Raw genomic sequence first — 22,524 nt, 5'->3', positions numbered from 1 at the left:
ATTTTAGAATTCTGATCTTTTCTTCCTCCGTCTCTCCCCACCTCCATACACCCTCTCAAAAAAAACCCACCCAAAACCAAAACCAAAACCAAGTTAAAATTTTGGGGAAGCAATTATACCACCACGTTGGATTTATTCCAACATGGTGGTATAATTCCACCTACTACTCATTTTAAAGAGTTTCAAATTTTATTCTTTTTCAAAAGAATATTTTCATTTTGATTGAAATAAACACCAGCAATCTACATTTTAAACATGGGTATGAGCATTCCGTGCTTAGCTGGAGGAAAAAAAATGAGAGCCACAAGCTCAGTCCGTTTAAGATATGTTTATTTTGAAACAGTTATCACATAGCATATAGATTATTGTGTATGACACATACTGCCACCTCATACAATACCTTTTGGGGACCATATTGTATTAAGCTTATGTATTTCTGTGGGCAGATATTGTATGCAACTCTGGGGTAGGGAGGGTTGCCACAGCTCCACCAAGAACTAAAAACAGTGAAGGGTGATTAAGGTAAAACACTTAGGTTGTAAATATCTCCAAAGAGATACCACCCTCTGGGAAGCCTTGCATAAACTGGCTCAAACTGGGTTTTCAAGAGACCAAAAAACAAAAAGGATGTTTGATATAAAAAGGCTGGGTTTAAACTGACTCAGGGCCTTCTTTCTGATCCAGTAAATGGACAGGCCCTTCCTGTCCAAGGGCCTCTACCCTTGTGGAAGGGCTGGAAAGACTTCGGCCTACTAGGGCCCCAATGGGCGGCATCTGGTAAACTTTTAGCATGTGTATAGGAACTTTTAGTGTTTTTAAATGCGTTTTCTCTATAGTGCTTTTACCTTAAGAATAAAAGTGCTTGCTTAGAAAAAGCTGTGTGGTAAAATGTAACTGCTAGCAATACGATATTCATAGCCCTCAAAGAGAAAGCAAAGCATGAGCAGACTGGCTTGCTGGAGATATCACAGTGCACGGCAGGTGGCTCTGCAGCTCCCAGTCAGAAAGAAGAAAGATTCAGCTCTCCACCTGAAGAGAGGTGACAGCTGGAAAGCCTAAAACATTAAGTAGATGCCTCAAGAGGGACCAAGAAGGGGGTGGGGGTCAAAGGTGCAGTTAACCCTGAAACTGACGACATTCAAAAAGTGTCTAATTGGACCAAAACAAGTAAATTTACAAACAACGCAACATGTGATGTCTTTATTCCTAAAGAGCCTTTTAAAGAGGAGAATCATAATTACCTTCTTCAAGTGTCTCAGGAATTTTCATCCTGGCAAGATGAGCCAGTAAGAGAACTCTGGCTTTCAAGCTGTAAGGGCAGGTAAGTGGAGGCTCATTCTTCTTTAAATTAATGCTTCCAAGCTCTCTGATTAGCTAAAGGAAACAGAATAATTACACATACAAATGGCTATTTTAGTACCAAAATGATAAACATAGCGTAAGGAAAACAGCTTGTATCGATATACAGACCTTATATACAAATTTAAACTTTATATTTCAAATGGGTTTCATCTTGATAAATTTTTAAGTAACTTTTCTCTGTCAAGATGAAGATTGCAGAAGAACAGACGTTTGATTTATAGCCCTGATCCAAAACAGAACTATACCTTAAATGCCTCGTTTCCAAGAATGAGAATATTTGTTTTTAGATTAGCCAAGAAGAAACTGGGATGATGAAACTGAAAATAAGCTTGAATTTATTTTTAATTTTGTTGACTAATGTTGAGTGATAGGCTTTGTTACTAGGGTTTATTCCAATCAGCTACTTTTATAAGGTTTTTATATTAAACTTTCTGTAAACTGGTGACATAATTTCATCTTAATACCTGTCACCCAGATAAGACCATGCCAGCTTTTATATATATTATATATATATGGTGGGGAAACAGTCTCTGGGGTATGCAAAACACTTTTTTAAAATTACTGATTTAAGATGGACTTTTCCAAATTAATGCTAGTTAAGGACGACCTAATTTGAATATGACTGGAACAAGCTGCATGGTTCCAATATAATATCTTTTAGAGACCCAGAGGGGAGTGACTAAGGGTTAGTCACTTCACAAGATTTGAAGTTTGAGAAGGAAGCTTTATATTGGCTTTGAGATGGTGGTTCAAACATTAGATAATAATTTGGTTTCAGTATGAAGATACTTAACCAGATTTAAGTTATAGATTTGATTGTCTTTGATAAAATTCTTTAGTTGGTATTTGTAACCAAAGGGAAAGCCAACTTCTTAAATTATCCCTTTGAATTTAAGGATTGATTATTTTTAGTGTTAATTTGATATAACTAATTCAATGACTTAACTCCCATCCAATATGGACTAACTTGTTTGATCTGTTGATCCTGATTTGTTGTAATGCTTCATTTTCAGTTTAGTTTAATATTATTAATAGGAGCTTAGCTTTGGTGATATTGCTTGATTTTATTTTTCTTTAAGTGTTTTATTAAATGTAGTTTTCTTTCAATAAGCAATGTGGGTCCAGAACCTTTGAGGACCTGGATGGATACCAACCAGCCAGCCAATCTAAAAGCCTAACCAACTCCCCCTTTTAAGTCTTTGGATCTCACAATAGTGAAGCATCTTTCAGGATTAACTAACCTGAGGTATCTGAATGTTATCTGTTGGTCTGCTTGTAGCATCTTTGTTATACTGAGGGTCAAATTCAGAGGCTCCTGCTAAAACCATTATAAGCCCTGGAAAGATAATTGGGGACAAAGTACAACAAAGTAAACACAAAGTTCTAGAATTTCACTTCCTGAAATTAAGATCCCACTATGCCAGATGAGTGACTTTTCAGTGTCCTCAACCAGAAAACTCCCAGCTATTTCAATCCCGCCACATCAGGAGCAAGTCCCTACTCTGAGTAAGATATTCAGTAGACCCAGTACTGCCTCCAATGTTACAACTGCCTCTGGAGTAACACTTGACAAAAATCAGTCAAAGCAGCTCTGGGCTGCAAGATGGGCTTTCCACATAATGTCACATCTAGCAGGATATGCTGATGGTTTTAAAAGAAGTAGACTTGTCACATAGTTGCAGCCCCAAAGACAGCAAAAGTCCCTGGTACCATCCCCCTAACAGCAGCTGAAGCTGCTGTGCAGGGAGTCTTCTAATGTGAGGGGAAGTTTGCATAAGCACGTCAACTGAAGTGGCTGGGGCTGTCTCTCTGAACCCCCTAAAGTTCAAAAAGGTGGTGTACAAAGGGGGGGGGAGGGAAATATTGTTTTCATTGACATTTTCTGTTCAAGCTTTAGCAAGGGATTTGTGCACGCACAGAAATCACCCGGAACTGGTGGCTCCAGTCTTGTGGAGCTGGGCCCGGCTCCTCAGTCTGGGCTTTGCAGCCTGGTGCAGGGATCATGCCGCCACTCTGACTTAAATTGGCCAAACCACAGTGGTGCTGTGACCCTCATGTTCCTGGTTGCAATGCCAGGAATGGGGAGATGAACATTATCTTGCATGGCTGGGCCTAAGAACTCAGCTTTGGAAAATTTACAGCACACAGGCATGACATTCTGTAAAGCTACACCGCCTATCCTTTAAATTGGGCGTCAGCTCTATACTGGGATGCTTCTGTTTGAAGCCAAGATAAAGTGACTAGATTAGTTTCTTCAAGTGTCTCTGGGAACCTTTAATTCTAAAACAAATATTGTTAAGTACTAGATTTTTTTAATGATTAAATTAGACGAACCCTTTGCAGTAAAAAGTAGTTCTACAAACTAATTCCTTACACATGGAAAGCAGGAATTCCTTTAATGAAGCTAGGAAAATTTAGCCATCCTTACCTGAAAATTTCCTTTCAAACCTAATTTCCCACATTAGAGAGTTAACTATACTTTGGAGGAAAAAAAGATAAATTTCCTTCTGCTACAGGGCATGGTAAATTCCACCTAATGACCACACCTAAATAGTTGGATGCCAATTTCCATCTCTACTCTGGATGATCCATTTGTCTCCAAGGTGGGACAAACCTGTGGACCTTATTACTCGAAGAAAGGAAATTTTCAGGTAAACAGATACATTTTCATATTATTCTTTGTGCTAAGGTCTACAGAACTGTTACAATGGGATTTAGATAGTGTCTCTCCAGGATGCACACAGTAGGATCAGCCTTTAAATGTGGATATCCCAAATGAGGTAGATTATATATAAATATCTTCTTCATACTTTAGTGCCCAGGGGAAGATGCCTGCCAAATAAAAGGAAATGGCTTTGGCTAAAGACTGGATATCAATATGCAGAATTAGATGAATTTATGTATTGATGGTCATATGGCCATCTAGTTGATCTCAACAGAGGAGACATGATTAATCTCAGAGTGTTAGTGCTTCTAAGGACTGTACTTTGATGCTTAACCAAAGGAGAAATATTTCTTGAATTTACTTAGGGAATGAATGCTGACAATGGTGAGGACTACTTGTCTGAATTGAAAGTACATTGGAGATATCTTCCAACGTCAAACAAACACTCAGCTGATTGAAGAATGCAGCCATCAGAAGGCCTACTCTATTGGATAGGAAACATGACGACACCTCCTGCAGGGGCTCGATCTGGGTATTGCTGTAAGGAGCAGAAGGAGGTTCCAAGGTTTTCCTCTGTGATCTTGCAGAATGCGATTGATGCCCTCAGGTAGCATCTAGTGTTGGGATTTGTACATAGCTTCCTTTTTCTGAACATGATGGGAACATTATACAACAGAGACTTCACCTTTTTACCCACAATAAAGCCCTCCTGGAGGAACTTATGGGTATGTTTCACTGGTTTAACATGGTAGTTAAACTATGTACCAGCTAGAAGAATAAATTCTCTTTGCTGCTTTCTCTTTTGAGGTGCATGAGAGCAACAGTCACTTCATCCAAGTATTAATTTTAAACCTCTCTGGTCCCAGATGGAGGATTAGATTTGAAAACTTCAGATCTCTGAGAGATACAGAGATCTGAAGATCCAATGCTAGGTTAATCAGGCCTGAGAACTAAAGTCTCTTCAGCTAGAAAGGCTGAAACTGTATCACTGCTACTCTCTCATTTCTAGCTTTTGTACTGTTCTGGGGAGCAGTGGAAAAGGGGAAGAGACACATAGCTGGGACCTTGTCCAACTTTATGAGAGGTCATTCACCTCATATCACAGATCCTGACACAAAGAGAGGGCACAGTGCACTTTATTAGCTGTTTCCAAATGCAAAGAGGTCTATCATCAGCTTAACTAAGTGACTGATAAGTGAGATTTCTGGGTGTAGGAACCATGCTGCTAATCTGACTTCCACCATGTATATCTTGGTGTTCATCTCCCCCTAGATGGGCAGTGCACATAGAGACAGGAAACTTTTGCTCCACTCAGGACAGGAGAATTTCTCTGTGGGGTAGGGTCTGTTGTATCCTTCCCAGTTATGAAACCCTCTGAGACACATTGACTGTCGTAACCAGAACAGATCTGTTATCCATGAAAGGAGCAGTGCCCCGAGACTTCAATAAATCACTGTGTTCCAGCTCATGGATGCTGTGCTCTCTTTCTGGCACCCATTCCCTGAACTGAATTGGAAATATCTATTTAAAATAAAAATCTGACTCTCTACATTCAATAGTTGTGGGAGCAGACAAACAATTGGAGCTAGATCTCTGCCAACAGATGATAGGGCAAGATGCAGAGGATACCTGGAATTACTGGGTAGGTAGCATATGAACTCTAGATCATTGAAGCATGCCTGTCTGAGATCAGAATTTCCAATAGGCTTCAATAAGAATTGAATTTTTGTTTGTTAAACCACTTGTTCTCCAATATGGCCATCTTCATCTTCTGTTAAGATTCTCCTGGGATGAGATCTTGTACCTGAGAGAGTATTCTTCCTCACCCCAAGCCTATGATTGTCTTCCCTCGCACGCACATACACACGAGAGAGAGAAAGATTGTCTAGATTTCAAGATACCCCGGGAACTGTATTACTCAGTGTGTTTACTTCAGCTTTCTCTCTGTACAGAACACCCTGAGCAGAACATTGTCCAGGAAGACTGAACTTCCATCTTCCCTAACGCCAATATTATTGCTACCATGATGCTGCAAAGCTCATGTAAGATCAAATGGTAGCAACTGAAGTCAGGGAAAGAAAAAGGCTGTCATTCATCTACAAAACATAAGAATTGTCTGTCAATGGTAAAACAGAAATGCTGTGAAGACAATTTTCCTTTAGGAACTTATGTAGATGTTTCAGACAGGGCCTTGCTCTGCTCGTCCCATTCTCTGAAGCTAGGATGGGGAGTGTCAGCTCCAATCTGAAGTAGATGGATGATTTCCATTATGATGTAGCCTTTCCAGGGGTTGAAGAGACCGCGAATGGAACAAAAGCTGTTCCTGTAATTCTTACACAGCTCCAATGGATACTCCTCTGGACATCGAGTGCTCCCTTCCCAGGATGTGTGAGAAGAGATATAGAGCTAGATCTTGCCTAGGGCAATTGCACACCTAAGTGTAGTTTCATGATACTTAATACACTCTTGCCTGAAAGAGTCTTCTTCAATTCTTTGTTTTAAATATATTTTACTATTTGATTCTATAATTGTTCTGGACTGCTGGCCTTCTTTCCTTAAGGAACAAGAATTCACTTTGTGGGGTGGAGAGGTACACACCTAGAGCAATCAGCACAAGTCTATGACCTGGTCTTTTTCTGCATTTATCCCCAGTTTGTATTCTCTACAGTTGAGCAGGGGAAACCAGACACTGAGAATTATCCACTCTGCTGCACTCCATGAAAGTGAGGCGAAAGGGCAGATATTCTTTAATTTTTTTCCTGTTATTTTTTCCCACAGGGGTCTCTGTTCTGCTCCACTGGGAACACAGCCTTCCCCACACCTTGCGCCTGCAGGGATCGAGCATCACAGGCCTGCGGCAGTGCAAAGAGCCCTCTGCATCTTCGCTGTCACAGCGCGTCTCTCTCACTCTTGTGACAGGGGGCTGCAGAGGGCTCTCTGAGCTGCCGCAAGGCCAGTGACACCCAAGCCCTACAGGCACAAGATGGAGGTAGGTGTCCTGCACTCAAGCCAACTGTTACCATTGGATTTTTTGTTGTTGATTTTAGTGTGTCAGCTGAAATCAATGTTTACCAATTTCTGTTAACTTAAATCAAATCTTGCCAAGCCTAATGACATGGGATCCACACGGGACAGATAAGTCTGTGCTTCCCCTGGAGATCTCAGATATGAGTAGCGTGAAACAGGAGACAGAGAACCTTTCTTTCACCTCTGGTTTGTCTTGTTGTCCTACCTATCTCCCTGCAGCCTACAGGAGCACCAGATGCTACAAACACCTCTGAAGGTGAAGCAGAGCTGAGGGGACAATCCCTCAAAAGACAAATGCAGCCATAGGACATGGCTGGACATTACGCAGACGTTTTACTGAGTCGAACTGTTAGTCTACAACAGTGGTTTTCAACCTTCCCCCCCCCATTTGTGGACCCCCAAAACATTTCAAATGAATGGTGCAGACCCCTTTGAAAACCTTAGGCAGTCTGCAGACCCCCCAGGGGTCCACGGACACCAGGTTAAAAATTGTAGACCAGTGGTTTTCAAAATAAAATTTGGAATTTCCTTCAGAAAAGCGCTGCAGCAGGGAAGCCTGGTCTAGCCAGCAGCTACTGTAGAACCAGAAAAACTTGAGGGAACTTCAGGAGATGAAGCATTCCCCTTCTGCCAGTGACTGTAAAGTCTGGTTCTGCCCCTAACCTGCAAGCAGACTGAAGTACCTATTGTAATGGATCTGTGGACCTTAGCATGAAGAAAAGCAACTCTGATGATTTAAAACACCTAGTCATAAAGTATTCTCATTGCCCACAGTGATGATCAACTCATCTCCTCCCTTAGTCCCTTAATCCTCAAGAAAGGGGAGGGAAAAGAAACATTTTAATTACTAAGAAGATGCATAGGCAGCACAGTAGGACACATGTACAAACAAACAGAGTGGGCTCACAAAATTCAGTTTAGTAGTAACAAATATTTACTACTGCATTTACTATATAGTTTTCAAAATACTTTACAAAAAGATGCATAAGTATCAGTATCCCCTTTACAGATGGGGGAGAGAACTCAGGCAGAGAAGAGGCTAGTTTGCCACCATAAAATCATAGAATATTAGGGTTGACGAGACCTCAGGTGGTCATCTAGTCCAGGGGGATCTCAAACTTGAGGTCGGGACCCCTCAGGGGGTCACAAGGTTATTACATGGGGGGTCACGAGCTGTCAGCCTCCACCCCAAACCCTGCTTTGCCTTCAGCATTTATAATAGTGTTAAATATATTTTAAAGTGTTTTTAATTTATAAGGGGAGGGTCCGCACTCAAGGGCTTGTTATGTGAAAGGGGTCACCAGTACAAAAGTTTGAGAACCACTGATCTAGTCCAATCCCCCGCTCAAAGCAGGACCAACACCAACTAAATCATCCCAGCCAGGGCTTTGTCAAGCCAGGCCTTAAAAACTTCTAAGAATGGAGAGTCCTCCACCTCCCTAGGTAACCCATTCCAGTGCTTCAGCACCCTCCTAGGCCTGGTCTACACTACGACTTTAATTCGGATTTAGCTGCGTTAATCCGAATTAACCCTTCACCCGTCCACACTACAGAGCCAGTTAATTCGAATTAAAGGGCACTTAAAATCGATTTCTGTACTCCACCTCGACGAGCGGAGTAGCGCCTAAATCGATTTTGTTAATTCGAATTAGGGTTAGTGTGGCCGCACACCACCGAATTAATGTGGTTAAAAACCGAATTAATGTGCTTAGTGTGGCCGCGCACAATCGAATTTATACAACCTGTTTCCCAAATTCGAATTATCTAAATTCGGATTAATCCTGTAGTGTAGACATACCCCTAGTGAAATAGTGAACCATACTGAGTTCAAATTTCTTGTGCTCAACTTCAAGGCCCTTCACAACTTTGTCCTTTCTTCTTTATTCACTTGTGTCTATTTTGACCCACATACCATCCTCTCCACCTACGATGCTGATTTCATCCCATTTAGGATGGTCCTCTGGGTAGAGTGCTAACACGGGACTCAAGAAAACTAGGTTCAATTCCCTGCTCTGCCTTAGACTTTTTTGTGTGACCTTGGGTAAGTTGGCCTCTCTGTGCCTCAATTTCCCATCTATAAAATGGGGTTAATAGTTCTTCTCTGCTTCACAAGTATATTGTGAAGATAAATACATTAGATTGTGAAGTGCTCCAATACAATGGTAACAGTAAACAGATAATGATAAACTTTAGTAGAGCCCCTGTCAGATTGATTTAGATAGGAAATTGTGCTCACCACCTGTGCTTGACAACTGCTTAGATGATTGAAATAACTGTCCCTAGTTTTGTGAGCCTGGAGGCTTGGTCCTCTCAGGTAAGGGTTCTCTACTTTATTTCCCCAGTTAGCCCAAAAGAATATGTTTTTCCTTTCTGCCTTTGGCACATGTTGTAAGGTATATCTGTTCCTCTAGGCTTTTTTCAGGGCACGGGTTAAGCAGGGAGAGTTTAGTTTCTCTCTACTGTATTGCCAGGAAGTTTGTCTTTTGCCATATCACAGAGTATAGAAAATATATCATAACTTATGCAAAAATTTCCTTTCTTCGAGCAGGACAGACTGCGGATCCACTACAATGCGTCTTACCCCTGCTTGCAGTTCCTTAGAGGCAGAACTGAACTTGTCAATTATGACAGGCAGGGAGTAGCCACACCCCTGAAGACCTAGCCAGTTTGAGATGCTTCCAAAGCTGCTTTGTAGAGCTATTTCCTTTAAACTTTAATTCACAGATTATTAGGTAGAACAAGAAATTCAGATAAAAACTTCCTACTGCTGAGTATCTTCACATTTCTCCCTTACCTTACAGGGTTTCACCCATTTCTTTGTATCACAGAGGGAGAGTGGCCTCCATGTTCTAAGATAATAGGATATCAATGAAAAGGGAATCTGAAGAGAGAACGAATCTGAAGAGAGAACTGCTCCCGTGGGTGGAGTTCACTGCAAGTTAGCTCGAGTGTACTAACTCAAGCTGACTGCACTCGAGCTAGCCTAGCTCCAGTGAGAGCAACCACGCTTCAAAACAACACTCGAGTTACACAGAATGATTTGACTGACATCACAGTGACTGGATTAGCAGATTGGGTTAGATGATGAGTAGTTGTAATTCAAGCTGTTGCATCTTCACTGTATTACTAGCTCGATCTTAAAGCACCATTTAACTCGAGCTAGAGATTTGTGTGTGGGGACAGGAGCCAAGTTAGGGGTAATACTCGAGCTAACCGTGCTGTGAAGACACACCTTTAATAGGCTCCTTGAACTTTACAGAGGTTCAAAGAGGGCCAGAGGAAGCCCCCGCATAGGGAAGCCTTGTTATCTCACTAAATCCCAAAGTGAGCAAGCCAATGTTACGTAAGGGCTGATTAACTTCTTGCTAAAGAGGGAGGAGGAAATGGTCAGAAGAAAGTGGTCAGCCAAGAGGCCCCCTACAGCCTACTTGTTACTCCATGTCTGGGCTGCTCTCTCTCTCTCATATCCCTCTACAGCTGGAGGAGAGTGAAAAAGCAGTGGGACATGGCCAACCCATGGCATGAACAGGGTTCGGTTAACGAAGGCACTTTTGTGCTCTTCCTTGAAATCTTCTGTTTCTCTGTTTGCCTGTGAGGTGTTCCTGCCAGACAACCTACCTAGATACGCCGCAGCCAGCTACTGGAGTATCAAAAGGGGTGTTTCCAGCAATCTTGTTGCAGAGCCCCGAAGGCTACACAACAACACCTCAGTAACTCTTAGCATCCAGGAAGTCAAATATTAAGAATAAAGAGGATCCCATTTTAATCATATTGTTTTCTGGTTGCTCTAGCAGGTCTGGTAAACCCTTCAGCTATTGTAGACAGATGAAACTAACCAGGTCTTCAAGGGCACAGTAACTGTCTCCCTGCTTTGATTGATAGGTCTGATTCTGCCTCCAAAGGGTTAGACCCATTGTGAGAGTTCTGCAGACTTTACCTATAAAGATTTTTATTTAAAAAACCCAGTATGAGTAGACAGAAAATTAGGCATGCCATATACATTGAATGAACAAGTCATCTGAAAAGGACATTCCATGTTTTGGTATGGAGCAAGGTTTAAGTCTTTCAGAGCAGATATTTACAATGACAGAAACTTTGGCTATGATATTATGTCTGGTGCCTCTGATTCTACATTTAACTCTTTGGTAATGTAAATGTTTAAAAATACTCTGGGTCCCCAGAATTCTAGTATTTGGGATTTTTCCAACAGTAAGCTTATGAGTGACAGCATGTTTACAGCAGAAGTAAAGAGGGCATGGAGACCTAGGTTACAATCCTGTTTGGCAGTGGCTCAACATGTAATCATGGACAAGTCAGCTTCCGTGCCTCCATTTAACCAACCTTACAATGGGGTTATATTAATCACCCCATATAAGCACTGAGGTATTCAAATGAAGAATGACCCCCCAAGGAGTTTAAAAGGCAACTTTGTACCTTTAACCAACTTTACCCTGTTTTTTCAGACACCCTTTTTACTTACGTTTCAGATCCATATTTCGCGTTTTATAAACAAAATATGTATAGATTTGAGTTGTGCGGATGAGAATCTGATCTCCGCTGTAGCGTATTGATCGGTACCACCAAGAACCCTAAGACATTCAATAAGGATATACTGTGTCAAGGATTAATCTTTTAATTATAACTATCAAATACATTAAAAACACAACTAAACTGCTTTTCAATTCAGGATTTATTCAGAACCAACCTCCAATATTCATATCCAAAACAAAAAAAATTATATTCACCCTACAGATTCTGAATTTGTCATCTTAACATAGTCATGATGGAACAATGTCAGTTCAATTTCAGTTTTGTAAAAATCAGCTTTTACCAACTCTAAGACTAAAGGTAATTCTAACATTTTAAAAGTTACCAAAAATATCCCCCTGAAGTGTTTATAAACCAAAGGTTGCAAGATTGGGTTAGCTCATGTCAACTAGAAGGTGAAAGTGACTAGAAACAATTTAACTGCTTTGCATTCATTCTTCAAGAAATCTACATCAACAGTATAAATTATGTAAAATAATTCTGAAAATTTATTTTTATTTTATGTATTAGCATCACAGCTGAGCTTTGCTAGCCTAGGAGATTTACAGCCACCCCTCCCTTTCCTCCAAATTTGGGGGACTTCCAAATGTAAACAACTTCAGCTTTTATGTTTTTTATTTTTCTAGCTCTTTTTCTTGTAGAGACAGCCTTGAAAATGTAAACTGATACAAACCAGTCACTAGAGTTGAAAGCTAGTCACCTAAGTTTCTTAACAACCACAGGTTACTCTCAGTCCCTACACACACATTTACAGCGCATTTTCTTGACTGTGCCCTTTACTTTGGCTTCTGCAGTACAGAGTTTTTAAACAAGCCAATTATGGTCTTTGATGGGCCAAGACAGCTTTGTAATATCAGTAGAATATGAATGGTCAAAATAGGTTAAGCTCAACAGTCTGATGAATTTGTACACAGAGATTCATAAAAGTCCCACTGAACCTTTGAACTGGTGCAAATGTTTACAATACTTTTAAACAAAAATAGTTCAGATATGAAACATGAACGCTGTTTCTAGTGTGACCAGATTTTCAAAAGGGAATAAAACAGAATACTACTTGTTCTAAGGGAGGAGTGCTTATGTGATTTTGACAGATAGGGGAAAGAGAAAATGGTGCCCTATCCTCCCGTTTATGTTTTCTATGTTTTTGCTTCTCTTTTCTTTACCCCTACTTTCACCTATCCTCCCATCTCCTCTCTCCATACCCTTAACCCAAGTCTTCTCCCCTCCCTAAATCCCACCTCCCTATAACCAATATTATCTCACTGTTTCCTTGTACACCCCCATCTATCTCCACCTATTGTCTCTTGTTTTATATTTAGATTGTAAACTTTCTGGGGTGGGGACAGTCCTTTGGTCTGTGTCTGTACAGCACCTAGCACAATCAGGTCCTGGTCCTTGACTGAAGCTCCTAGGTACTACGGTAATACAAATAATCACCACATGTATTCATTCTATCACATACACTCACTTCTTTGTACTCCCCACTTGCTCACTTTCCCTCACCTCCTACATCCTGCCACAAGCTAATGCTGCTCTGTTGGGCAGATAAGGTCAGCAGAAGCATGGTCTCTCCCTAGCCCACACTCTGGTTCAGTAGCCACCTGCCATCAGTAGTGGTGGAGCTGAGCTGCCTGTAAGCTGGCCATGTGTAGTAGTAACCAGAGTCTCAAAATTCAATATGAAACTATATGCATGGGAAAGGAGAGCACAAAAGGAGTTTTCACAGGGAGAGTCCAAGGAAGAGGGAGACAAAGCTTTCACACAAAACTGAAAGTTGAAATAAAATTGTTACTACACAAAAATGAATAAAAATTAAAATTATAAGACAAAGTTATCACGAGAAACTGAACCACCAACTAGTTCCATCCCTGGAGTGGCCTTTGTTCAAGGCTGAAGCTCAGCAACAACCCTGAATTGCCTTCAAATGCCGTAGATGAAAGGTATTCCCCAATTGTGAGGAATGAGGAAAGAAGCTATGCAGCAGAATATATACAGTGTTGTAAACTTTCAGGATAGTCAATGTTTTTTCTTAAAGTTCCAGCTCTTGGAGTCCTGAGAATCCCTACTTTCATTTAAAAAGTTTTTAGCCCTCAGAATTTCAGAGAAAAGCCTGACAAAATGAATCCTGAAAAGTCAAATACCAAGAGACAGATGAAAAGAATCCAACAGTTTTTAAACATTTCATGTTTCAGCTAATATTCTGAGGACCTGACTCATGACTTCTGACTGAGGCTGACAATACTGTGTATACATAAAAATGCATGACAAAGGGATGGGCAAATTCTACAAACAATGGGTCATGAATTTCAACAGAATTAAGCAACACAGCATCCTTTTTCATAAGAGCTTTTCTGCAAGTGTACTTAAAATGGAAGCAAACATATTTACTAGACTGTAGACAAAGCTGTTTTAGAAGCAAACCCTGAGAGCTCCTCATTCCATTCATAAAAATAAAGTTTTTTTCCTTTAGTTTAGGTAATACTTACCACAACAACTGGAAGAATAACCATAAATGCTAGTCCATATACCAGCAAAACCTAAAAAGAAAAATATTTGATATACACAAGTCTATTACTAACTATATTTCACACAAGAAGTTTTGTTACATACATATGCATTAATTAGCTAAATTTATCGCTGTAGGAGCCATCTTGAGATTTATGATTTTGAAGGCTACAACAACTAAATGGATCAGAAGCAAGATCTCATTCAGAAATTTTCACCAGTTAAATATAGTAAATGTTTTGTATGAGTACGGTCTTTAAAATGCCTATCTGTTGTCTTGGATGGGTTGTTTTAATTATCCAAAAGTTGTCTGCTAAGTAGTGATTTTAAGGAAAGGCATCTAGTTATTCTATTCTTGAGCAAGTAGGTAAGGGTCAGTACTAACGTGTAGCAATGTAATGTAATAGAAAGGATTTTTAAACTGTGGGTGCAGAATTGCTAGGGTACAGTAAGTTATATAGAAATTCAATGCTATATCTCTATATAAAGAAATGTACATGTGTATAGTCATGTGTATATATTTGATTCTGTGCTTGCATAAATTGCCTAGGAAGGTCGTGGAATCTGCATCGTTGGAGATTTTTAAGAGCAGGTTAGACAAACATCTGTCAGGGATGGTCTAGATCAGTGGTTCTCAAACTTTTGTACTGGTGACCCCTTTCACATAGCAAGCCTCTGACCCCCCCTTATAAATTAAAAACACTTTTTTATATATTTAACACCATTATAAAATCTGGAGGCAAAGTAGGGTTTGGGATGGAGGCTGACAGCTCATGACCCCCCCATGTAATAACCGCGCGACCCCCTGAGGGGTCCCGACCGCCAGTTTGAGAACCCCTGGTCTAGATAATACTTAGTCCTCCCAATAGTGAAGGGGACTGGACTAGATGACCTCTTGAGGTCCCTTCCAGTCCTATAACTCTATAATTTAAGCTATTCTATGCAACTGCAAATTTACACTTATAGAAGGTATAATGACCAGGCTACCATGTCAACATCATTTCTGCATGTGTTAGCACCATACTCCCAAAAAGATTACAATTAAGCTATTTTATCACTTCTTATTCTGAAATTTGCTCCATGGAAACAGGGAAGAATGATACACTCTAAATGAGTGATGGGCTTGAAAGTAGAAACATCTGATATGTCAATACATACTCACATGCATAAAGTTAAGCATAGGCTTAACATACTTGCAGGATTAATGCCTGAGGCTGTGTCATAGAATATTACATAAAGTTATGTTAACTCACCAAGAGAGAATTTTTCTGATCCACAATCCAAGCTGGCAATGCAATACCAAAGCTTGTAGCTGGAGAGAATAAAAGAAAACAAACCTGTTACAAAATGGCAAGGAATTCTTTTAAAATCAGAGGGACTTTTAAGGGAGGGTGGGAGGGAGGAGAAGGTTGTCTCCATGTCAGTATTTACCAACAAAATTCTAAAATTCAGTCAACTAAAAAGAGGGTTTGGAAATATGTCTACTAAAGGATGCAGAGAACTGATAAGAGTTTCTGAAGCTCTGAAAATTTCACCAAAACTATTTTGGCTCAACAACTATGTGCAAGATGTACAAATACATCGAAAGAGAACAGGTGAATAGAAGGATTTAACAGTTTAATATAGTCCAGATTTGTAATGCGTCCAATGGTACAAACACCTACAGTACAGTAAATACCTTGATGGGGGGAAAAAATGGTTAGCTACCTTTCTATAATTGTTGTTCTGCAAGATGTGTTGCACATGTCTATTCCACTATAGGTGTGTGTGTGCTTGGTGCACAGTTGTCAGAACATTTTCCCTCAGTGAGACTCATCAAGACAGTTTGAGTGCCCTCTGCCATCGTGCACCACCGTGTCCCCAGCTCCCCTCAGTTCCTTCTTACCGGATAGACTCCAGTAGAGAAGGGAAGGAGGGTGGATCATGGAATGGACATTTACAACAAATTTCGAAGAATAGTTATGGAAAGGTAGGCAACCACTTCAAGTGATTACATGTCTATTCCACTGTAGGTGACTCACTAGCAGAACAACTTGGAGGTGGGCTTGGGATCTACTTCAACAGAAACTGGAGAACACCACGTCCGAAAGTGGCATCTCTCTTGAACTGATGGGCTATAGCATAATGAGAAGCAAATGTGTGCACTGCTGACCAAGATACCACTTTGCAAATGTCCAGAATAAGTACTTTAGTCAGAAAAATGGTGATGCTGCATGCACGCTAGTTGAATGGGACAACGCCCTAGCTGGTGGAGTCACATTAGCCAACTTGTAGCATAAACGAATGCACAAAGAAATCCAGGATGAAATCGTTTGAGCATAAACTGGCTGGTCCTTCCTTCAATGCAGTTTTGCTATGGTCACAGATGGAGTGAATACCTAAACAACTTAGTACAGGTCGACGTAGAAAACTAAAGCTCCCATCACATCTAACAAATGAATTTTCTCCTCATCTCTATGAGAGTGAGGCTTTGGAAAGAGTCAGTAAATAAATTGCCTGGTTAATGTGAAAATTAGACACCACCTTTGGCAGGAACTTAGGGCGAGAGTAGAAGTAAACTTTATCCTTATGAAAAGCTGTACAGGGAGGCTCTGATACCCAGGCTCTCAACTCACCCACTCTCCTCACCGAAGTAATCACAGTTAAAAATAACACCTCTGTAGTTAGGGAGCAGAAAACAAGTTACAAGAGGTCCAAAATGTGGTCCCCATTAATTTTGCCAACACCAAGTTCAGATCCCATGAAGGAATAGGATCACGTACTGTGGGTATAATCTGTCCAAGACCTATAGAAGCCTAACGGTGATGGGGCTGGGGAAAAGGGATCTACTGTCCACTATGGGGTAGAAAGCTGACATAGCTGTCAGATGTACTCTGATACAGGTAACTGCCAGATGTTGATGTTTTAGGTGTAAAAGATAATCTAATACATGACTGATAGGAGTTGTTCCAGGGGGACATCTTTCTGTTGGGACCAGAAGTACTTCCTGAACATATTTAGAGCAGCCCTTTCTAACAGTGTTAACCATAAAGTATCCACCTGTCAAGTGGAGGGCTTGTAGGCTGGGATCGAGCAGGTGCATATGGCCCTATGAATCATGTCTGGGTCAAACAGGAGAGAAAGTAGAGGTCTGAGTGACAAGGGTAGCAGGGTCGAATACCAGTGTTGCCGAGGCCATGCAGGTGCTATGAGGTGAGCCTGGTCTTGCTTGATTTTGGACAAAACTCGGGGCAGTAATGGAATCAGAGGAAAGGCATACAGGATGGAGTTCTTCCAAGACAGCATGAACTTATCTGTCAATGAGTCTTGGCTAAGACCTCCCTGGGAACACAATTGATGGCATTTCCTATTGGCCTTTGTTGCTAAAAGGTCCACTTGGGGAGTCCCCATTAGCTGGAAGATGGATCTGGCCATGTCGGGACTCAGCGACCACTCATGGCCATTGGAGAAGGATGTGTTCATCTGATCTGACAATCTATTCTGCACTCCTGGAAGGTAAGCAGCTCTGAGGTGAATCAAATTGGCTATGCAAAAGTCGCACAGGCATAGCTGAGGAAAATGCACTCCTCCCTGCCTCTTTACATAAAACCAGTCGCTGTGCTGTCACATAAGACTAGCAGATTTTTCCCCTTGATGTGTAGAAGGAAGTATGAACAGGTTAGACCAACAGCGTGCAACTCCCTGACATTTATATGAGTCTTTAGATCTTTGAAGACCTACAAATCTCATGTGTCCTGTCCCGTCCCCCATCCCAGGGGTTATGCGTCTGTGACTAAAGTGAGCATTGCTTACGGGGAACAAAGGGGACCACCATACAGACTTCCTGAGGGTCCATCCACCAGTCCAGAGACAAAACTAACATTGGTAGTCAAACCACTCTATCTAAATGATGGCAACTTGGGGCATACACTGAACCAAGCCATCCTTGCAGCTTTCCGAGGTGCAGTCCGATGTGCTGCACTGCATAGGTACACGCTGCCATGTGTCCCAGGAATCTAAGGCAGCTGCACACTATGGTCAGAGGATGTGCCTTCAATTTTAGAACTAAGCCCCATAGTGCTTTGAACCACAATTGCAGTAAAAAAGCCTTGGCCTTCATAAAGTGTAAGACCACCCTAATAAATTCTATTCTCTGTACTGGTTTCAGGATTGATTTGTCCCAAGTTACTAGGAGCTCCAGCACACTGAATGTGCACAGGATGATGGATACACTGGACAGCACGAGTCTGGAACCAGCCTTTGACCAGCTAATCATCCAGGTACAGGAACATGTGGACCCCTAATTTTTGATGGTGAGTCACTTACTGATTCTACAGGTTTATCTGGTGATAAGGAAGATGATGCAACAGCAATGCCTACTCTATGTCTTGTGGTGAGGGAGCTGCCCAAGCAACTTCTAGCTGCTCGGTACAGATTCTGGTATTTAACACCAGAGAACGTCGCCTGTAGTGCCGATGCGCTCAGTGCACATTTAAGGAAACTAACTGAGGTGGGTGAAGATGATCTGGAGGATGGCGTGGACTGCACTCTCAGCAAGTTTGCAGATAACACTAAACTGGGAGGAGTGGTATACACACTGGAGGGTAGGGACAGGATACAGAGGGACCTAGACAAATTAGAGGATTGGGCCAAAAGAAACCTGATGAGGTTCAACAAGAACAAGTGCAGAGTCCTGCACTTAGGACAGAAGAATCCCATGCACTGTTACAGACTAGGGACCGAATGGCTAGGAAGCAGTTCTGCAGAAAAGGACCTAGGGGTTACAGTGGATGAGAAGCTGGATATGAGTCAACAGTGTGTCCTTGTTGCCAAGAAGGCTAACGGCATTTTGGGCTGTATAAGTAGGGGCATTGCCAGCAGATCGAGGGACGTGATCGTTCCCCTCTATACGACATTGGTGAGGCCTCATCTGGAGTACTGTCTCGTTTTGGGCCCCACACTACAAGAAGGATGTGGAAAAATTGGAAAGAGTCCAGCGGAGGGCAACAAAAATGATTAGGGGGCTGGAGCACATGACTTATGAGGAGAGGCTGAGGGAACTGGGATTGTTTAGTCTCCAGAAGAGAAGAATGAGGGGGGATTTGATAGCTGCTTTCAACTACCTGAAAGGGGGTTCCAAAGAGGATGGATCTAGACTGTTCTCAGTGGTACCTGATGACAGAACAAGGAGTAATGGTCTCAAGTTGCAGTTGGGGAGGTTTAAGTTGGATATTAGGAAAAACTTTTTCACTAGGAGGGTGGTGAAGCACTGGAATGGGTTACCTAGGGAGGTGGTGGAATCTCCTTCCTTAGAGGTTTTTAAGGTCAGGCTTGACAAAGCCCTGGCTGGGATGATTTAGTTGGGAATTGGTCCTGCTTTGAGCAGCGGGTTGGACTAGATGACCTCCTGAGGTCCCTTCCAACCCTGATATTCTATGATTCTAAGTCCTAGCAGGAGAATGTGGCCCTGAGATCCACCCTTATCCATGCCATTGCCCCCTAAGAGGCAGCCACTACTGGAACTTCTGTGAGATCTGTGACCTCCAAATCTCTGACACAGGTTATGCATCCCACCTAGACAGGGACACAGAAGACCACAACACCGAGTCTGAGGAAGACGACTTAGTCCTCTGATAGTAGGGGAGTAGAGCCCGTTGGAACTGGAGATAGGTGGCCAGATCCCAGAGATGGTGGTACCAGGGATATCATTGCTGGCTTGTACCTTGATTGAATTGGTTTCTGAAGTACCGAAAGCTGAATGATAATGATACTGCATGCTGCTAACAAGGTGGAGTAGGAACCAAGGAATCGGTACTGATTGAATACCGTCCTGCACTGCCAGGGACACAGGTACTGAGAGGTTAAGCAGTTCTATTGTGGCTGCATATGCCTCTGGGGTCATTAATACAAGTATTGATCCTGATCACGGTGAGTTTGTAAGGATACTTCAGTGCTGGGCCTTGATGGACCAGGCACAGGTTCCAGAGTCAACAATCCCTCTTTAGATGAGAAGTTCTCTAGAGAGTGCCTCCCTTCAGAGTCTCTCTACAGTCCTTGCCTCTAGCTGACCACTTCTATATCCCACCCAGTCCACTACCACCACCCACCACTCACACACCAAACCCAATAACCGAAATTAGATGAAAATACTGCTGCCCACAAGAGACTAGACTACTAAGCACCATAGGCAGAGAATAGGAGAGACTATGGGGCACCAGTGGAATGGCAAGGAAATGATCAAGTGAGAAATATCTAGATAACCCTGGCAAGTCACCCACACCCACACGCTGCACAATCAGGCGAAAGCTTCCTCAGGATCACTGCCAATCTGACCTGGGGGAAATTTCCCTCCCAACCCCACCTAGGGCAGTCAGCTAGACCCTGAGCACATGAGCAAGAACCAGCCAGCCAAGCACCTGAAGCGCCCTGTAATGCATCGGTTCACATCCCAACAATCCCTCTGCTTCCGTGCACATTTGGCACCATCTTTCAACATTTTTTGTGCTGCGCGCTCTGTCTTCCCTTTCGGTCTGCGGGAATGGAGCCTGAGCTGCTGAGGAATATGCTGACGAGTCTCAGCAGCACGTCACATTTGGCAGTCGAGTTACTCCTTAAGATCCAAACTGACAGTGAGGACTCGGACTATATCGACTCGAGTAACGCATATGACACAAGATTGCTTGTGACATTCACGGACATGCTCACCACCGTGGAACGCCGCTTTTGGGCGCGGGGAAACAAGCACTGAGTGGTGGGATCACATAGTCATGCAAGTCTGGGATGATGATCAGTGGTTGCAGAACTTTCGGATGAGAAAAGCCACTTTCATGGGACTGTGTGAAGAGCTCGCCCCCACCCTGCAGCGCAAGGACACGAGATTGAGAGCTGCCTTGACGGTGGAGAAGCGGGTGGCTATTGCAATCTGGAAGCTGGCAACTCGAGACAGCTACCGATCAGTCGCTAACCAGTTTGGAGTGGGAAAGTCAACTGTTGGAATCGTGTTGATGCAAGTTTGCAGGGCCATTAATCGCATCCTGCTCAGAAGAATTGTGACTCCGGGTAATGTGCATGACATTGTGGCTGGCTTTGCACAAATGGGTTTCCCTAACTGCAGAGGGGCGATAGATGGGGCGCATATTCCAATTCTGGCACCAGCCCACCTAGCCTCCAAATATGTTAATCGGAAGGGGTATTTCTCTATAGTTCTCCAGGTGCTTGTGGATCACCGTGGGCATTTCATTGACATTAACGCAGGCTGGCCCGGAAAGGTGCATGACGCACGCATCTTTCAGAACACTGGCCTGTTCAGGAAGCTGCAAGCCAGGACTTTTTTCCCAGACCAGAAGATCACTGTAGGTGAAGTCGAAATGCCCATCGTGGTCCTTGGAGACCCCACTTACCCTTTAATGCAGTGGCTCATGAAACCCTACACAGGAAGCCTTGACAGCAGCAAGGAGTGGTTCAACAACAGGCTGAGCTGGTGCAGCATGAGTGTGGAGTGTACTTTTGGCCGTTTAAAGGGCCACTGGTGCTCTCTGTATGGGAAGCTGGACCTGGCCGATGACAGCATCCCCGTGGTTATATCAGCGTGCTGTACCCTCCATAACATTTGTGAAGGGAAGAGTGAAAGCTTCACTCAGGTATGGACCTCGGAGGTTCAACACCTGGAGGCTGAATTTGAACAGCCAGAGAGCAGGGCTATTAGAGGGGCCTAGCGTAGGGCTGCAAGGATTAGGGATGCCTTGTGGGAGCAATTTGAGGCTGAAAGCCACCAGTAATGTCTGGTGCCCTGCACGGGAGTGAAGTGCAGTGGTTCCAATGTTAGTAGGAATCTGTGTTTGCTAATCTGACTTGCAGTGCCTGTTGCTTTCCTGGGCTAAGGTATCTTTTACTTTATGCAATAATAAAGAATTTTTTCAAAGCCACAAAATCCATTTATTTAAAAGAAAATTAATTTATTGAAAAGAAATACAACTGCTTTGGAAACAGAAAGGGCAAAGGGGTGGGGTGAGGAATGGTACAATCACAGATTTGCATATGTCCTGTAATCATACTCAGCCTTCCTGTCTGGAATGCTGTGCAATGAGTGCTACACTTCAGGATGGCTATACTGCATGGTGATGGGGGTTGAGTGCAGTGGGTAAGGGTCGTAGTTTTCAGGGCTGGGTGGTGAAGCTACAGGTGGCAATAAGAACCCAGATGTTGGGGAAAGTGGGTTGGAGGTGATACGGGGGCACAAGGGAAAGAGTTTTGGGACAAGGGATGCGGGGGGGGCAGGCACGGTAGTGCTCTGCCTGCATGGCTACGAGCGCCTGGATCAAGTCCGCTTGGCGCTCCATGATGCTTATCAGCCGATCCATGCTTTGCTGCCGCAGCTCCGCACTTGTGCCGAAAATCCGCATTGATCCACATTCTGCTGGCAGATCCTCCTAAAAGCG

The 22,524-nt window shown here is 42.7% G+C and overlaps 1 protein-coding gene across 1 annotated transcript in view; it reads right to left on the bottom strand.

The window, feature by feature from the left end:
• The window catches only part of SEC63 (SEC63 homolog, protein translocation regulator), a 111,976-nt gene that overhangs the window by 42,893 nt on the left and 46,559 nt on the right, over positions 1-22,524 (bottom strand). The window contains exons 6-10 of the mRNA XM_024202609.2: positions 15,361-15,419; positions 14,089-14,139; positions 11,535-11,643; positions 2,604-2,698; positions 1,242-1,374 (exon numbers count right to left, since the gene is read on the bottom strand). Coding sequence (XP_024058377.1) covers positions 1,242-1,374; positions 2,604-2,698; positions 11,535-11,643; positions 14,089-14,139; positions 15,361-15,419 — 447 coding nt within the window. The remainder of the gene's footprint in view (positions 1-1,241; positions 1,375-2,603; positions 2,699-11,534; positions 11,644-14,088; positions 14,140-15,360; positions 15,420-22,524) is intronic.

This window comes from Terrapene carolina, unplaced genomic scaffold, assembly GCF_002925995.2.
Source record: "Terrapene carolina triunguis isolate 2854851 unplaced genomic scaffold, T_m_triunguis-2.0 Scaffold42, whole genome shotgun sequence".
In the NCBI taxonomy this organism is placed as follows: domain Eukaryota; kingdom Metazoa; phylum Chordata; order Testudines; family Emydidae; genus Terrapene; species Terrapene triunguis.
This window is presented reverse-complemented; position numbering and strand designations above follow the sequence as displayed.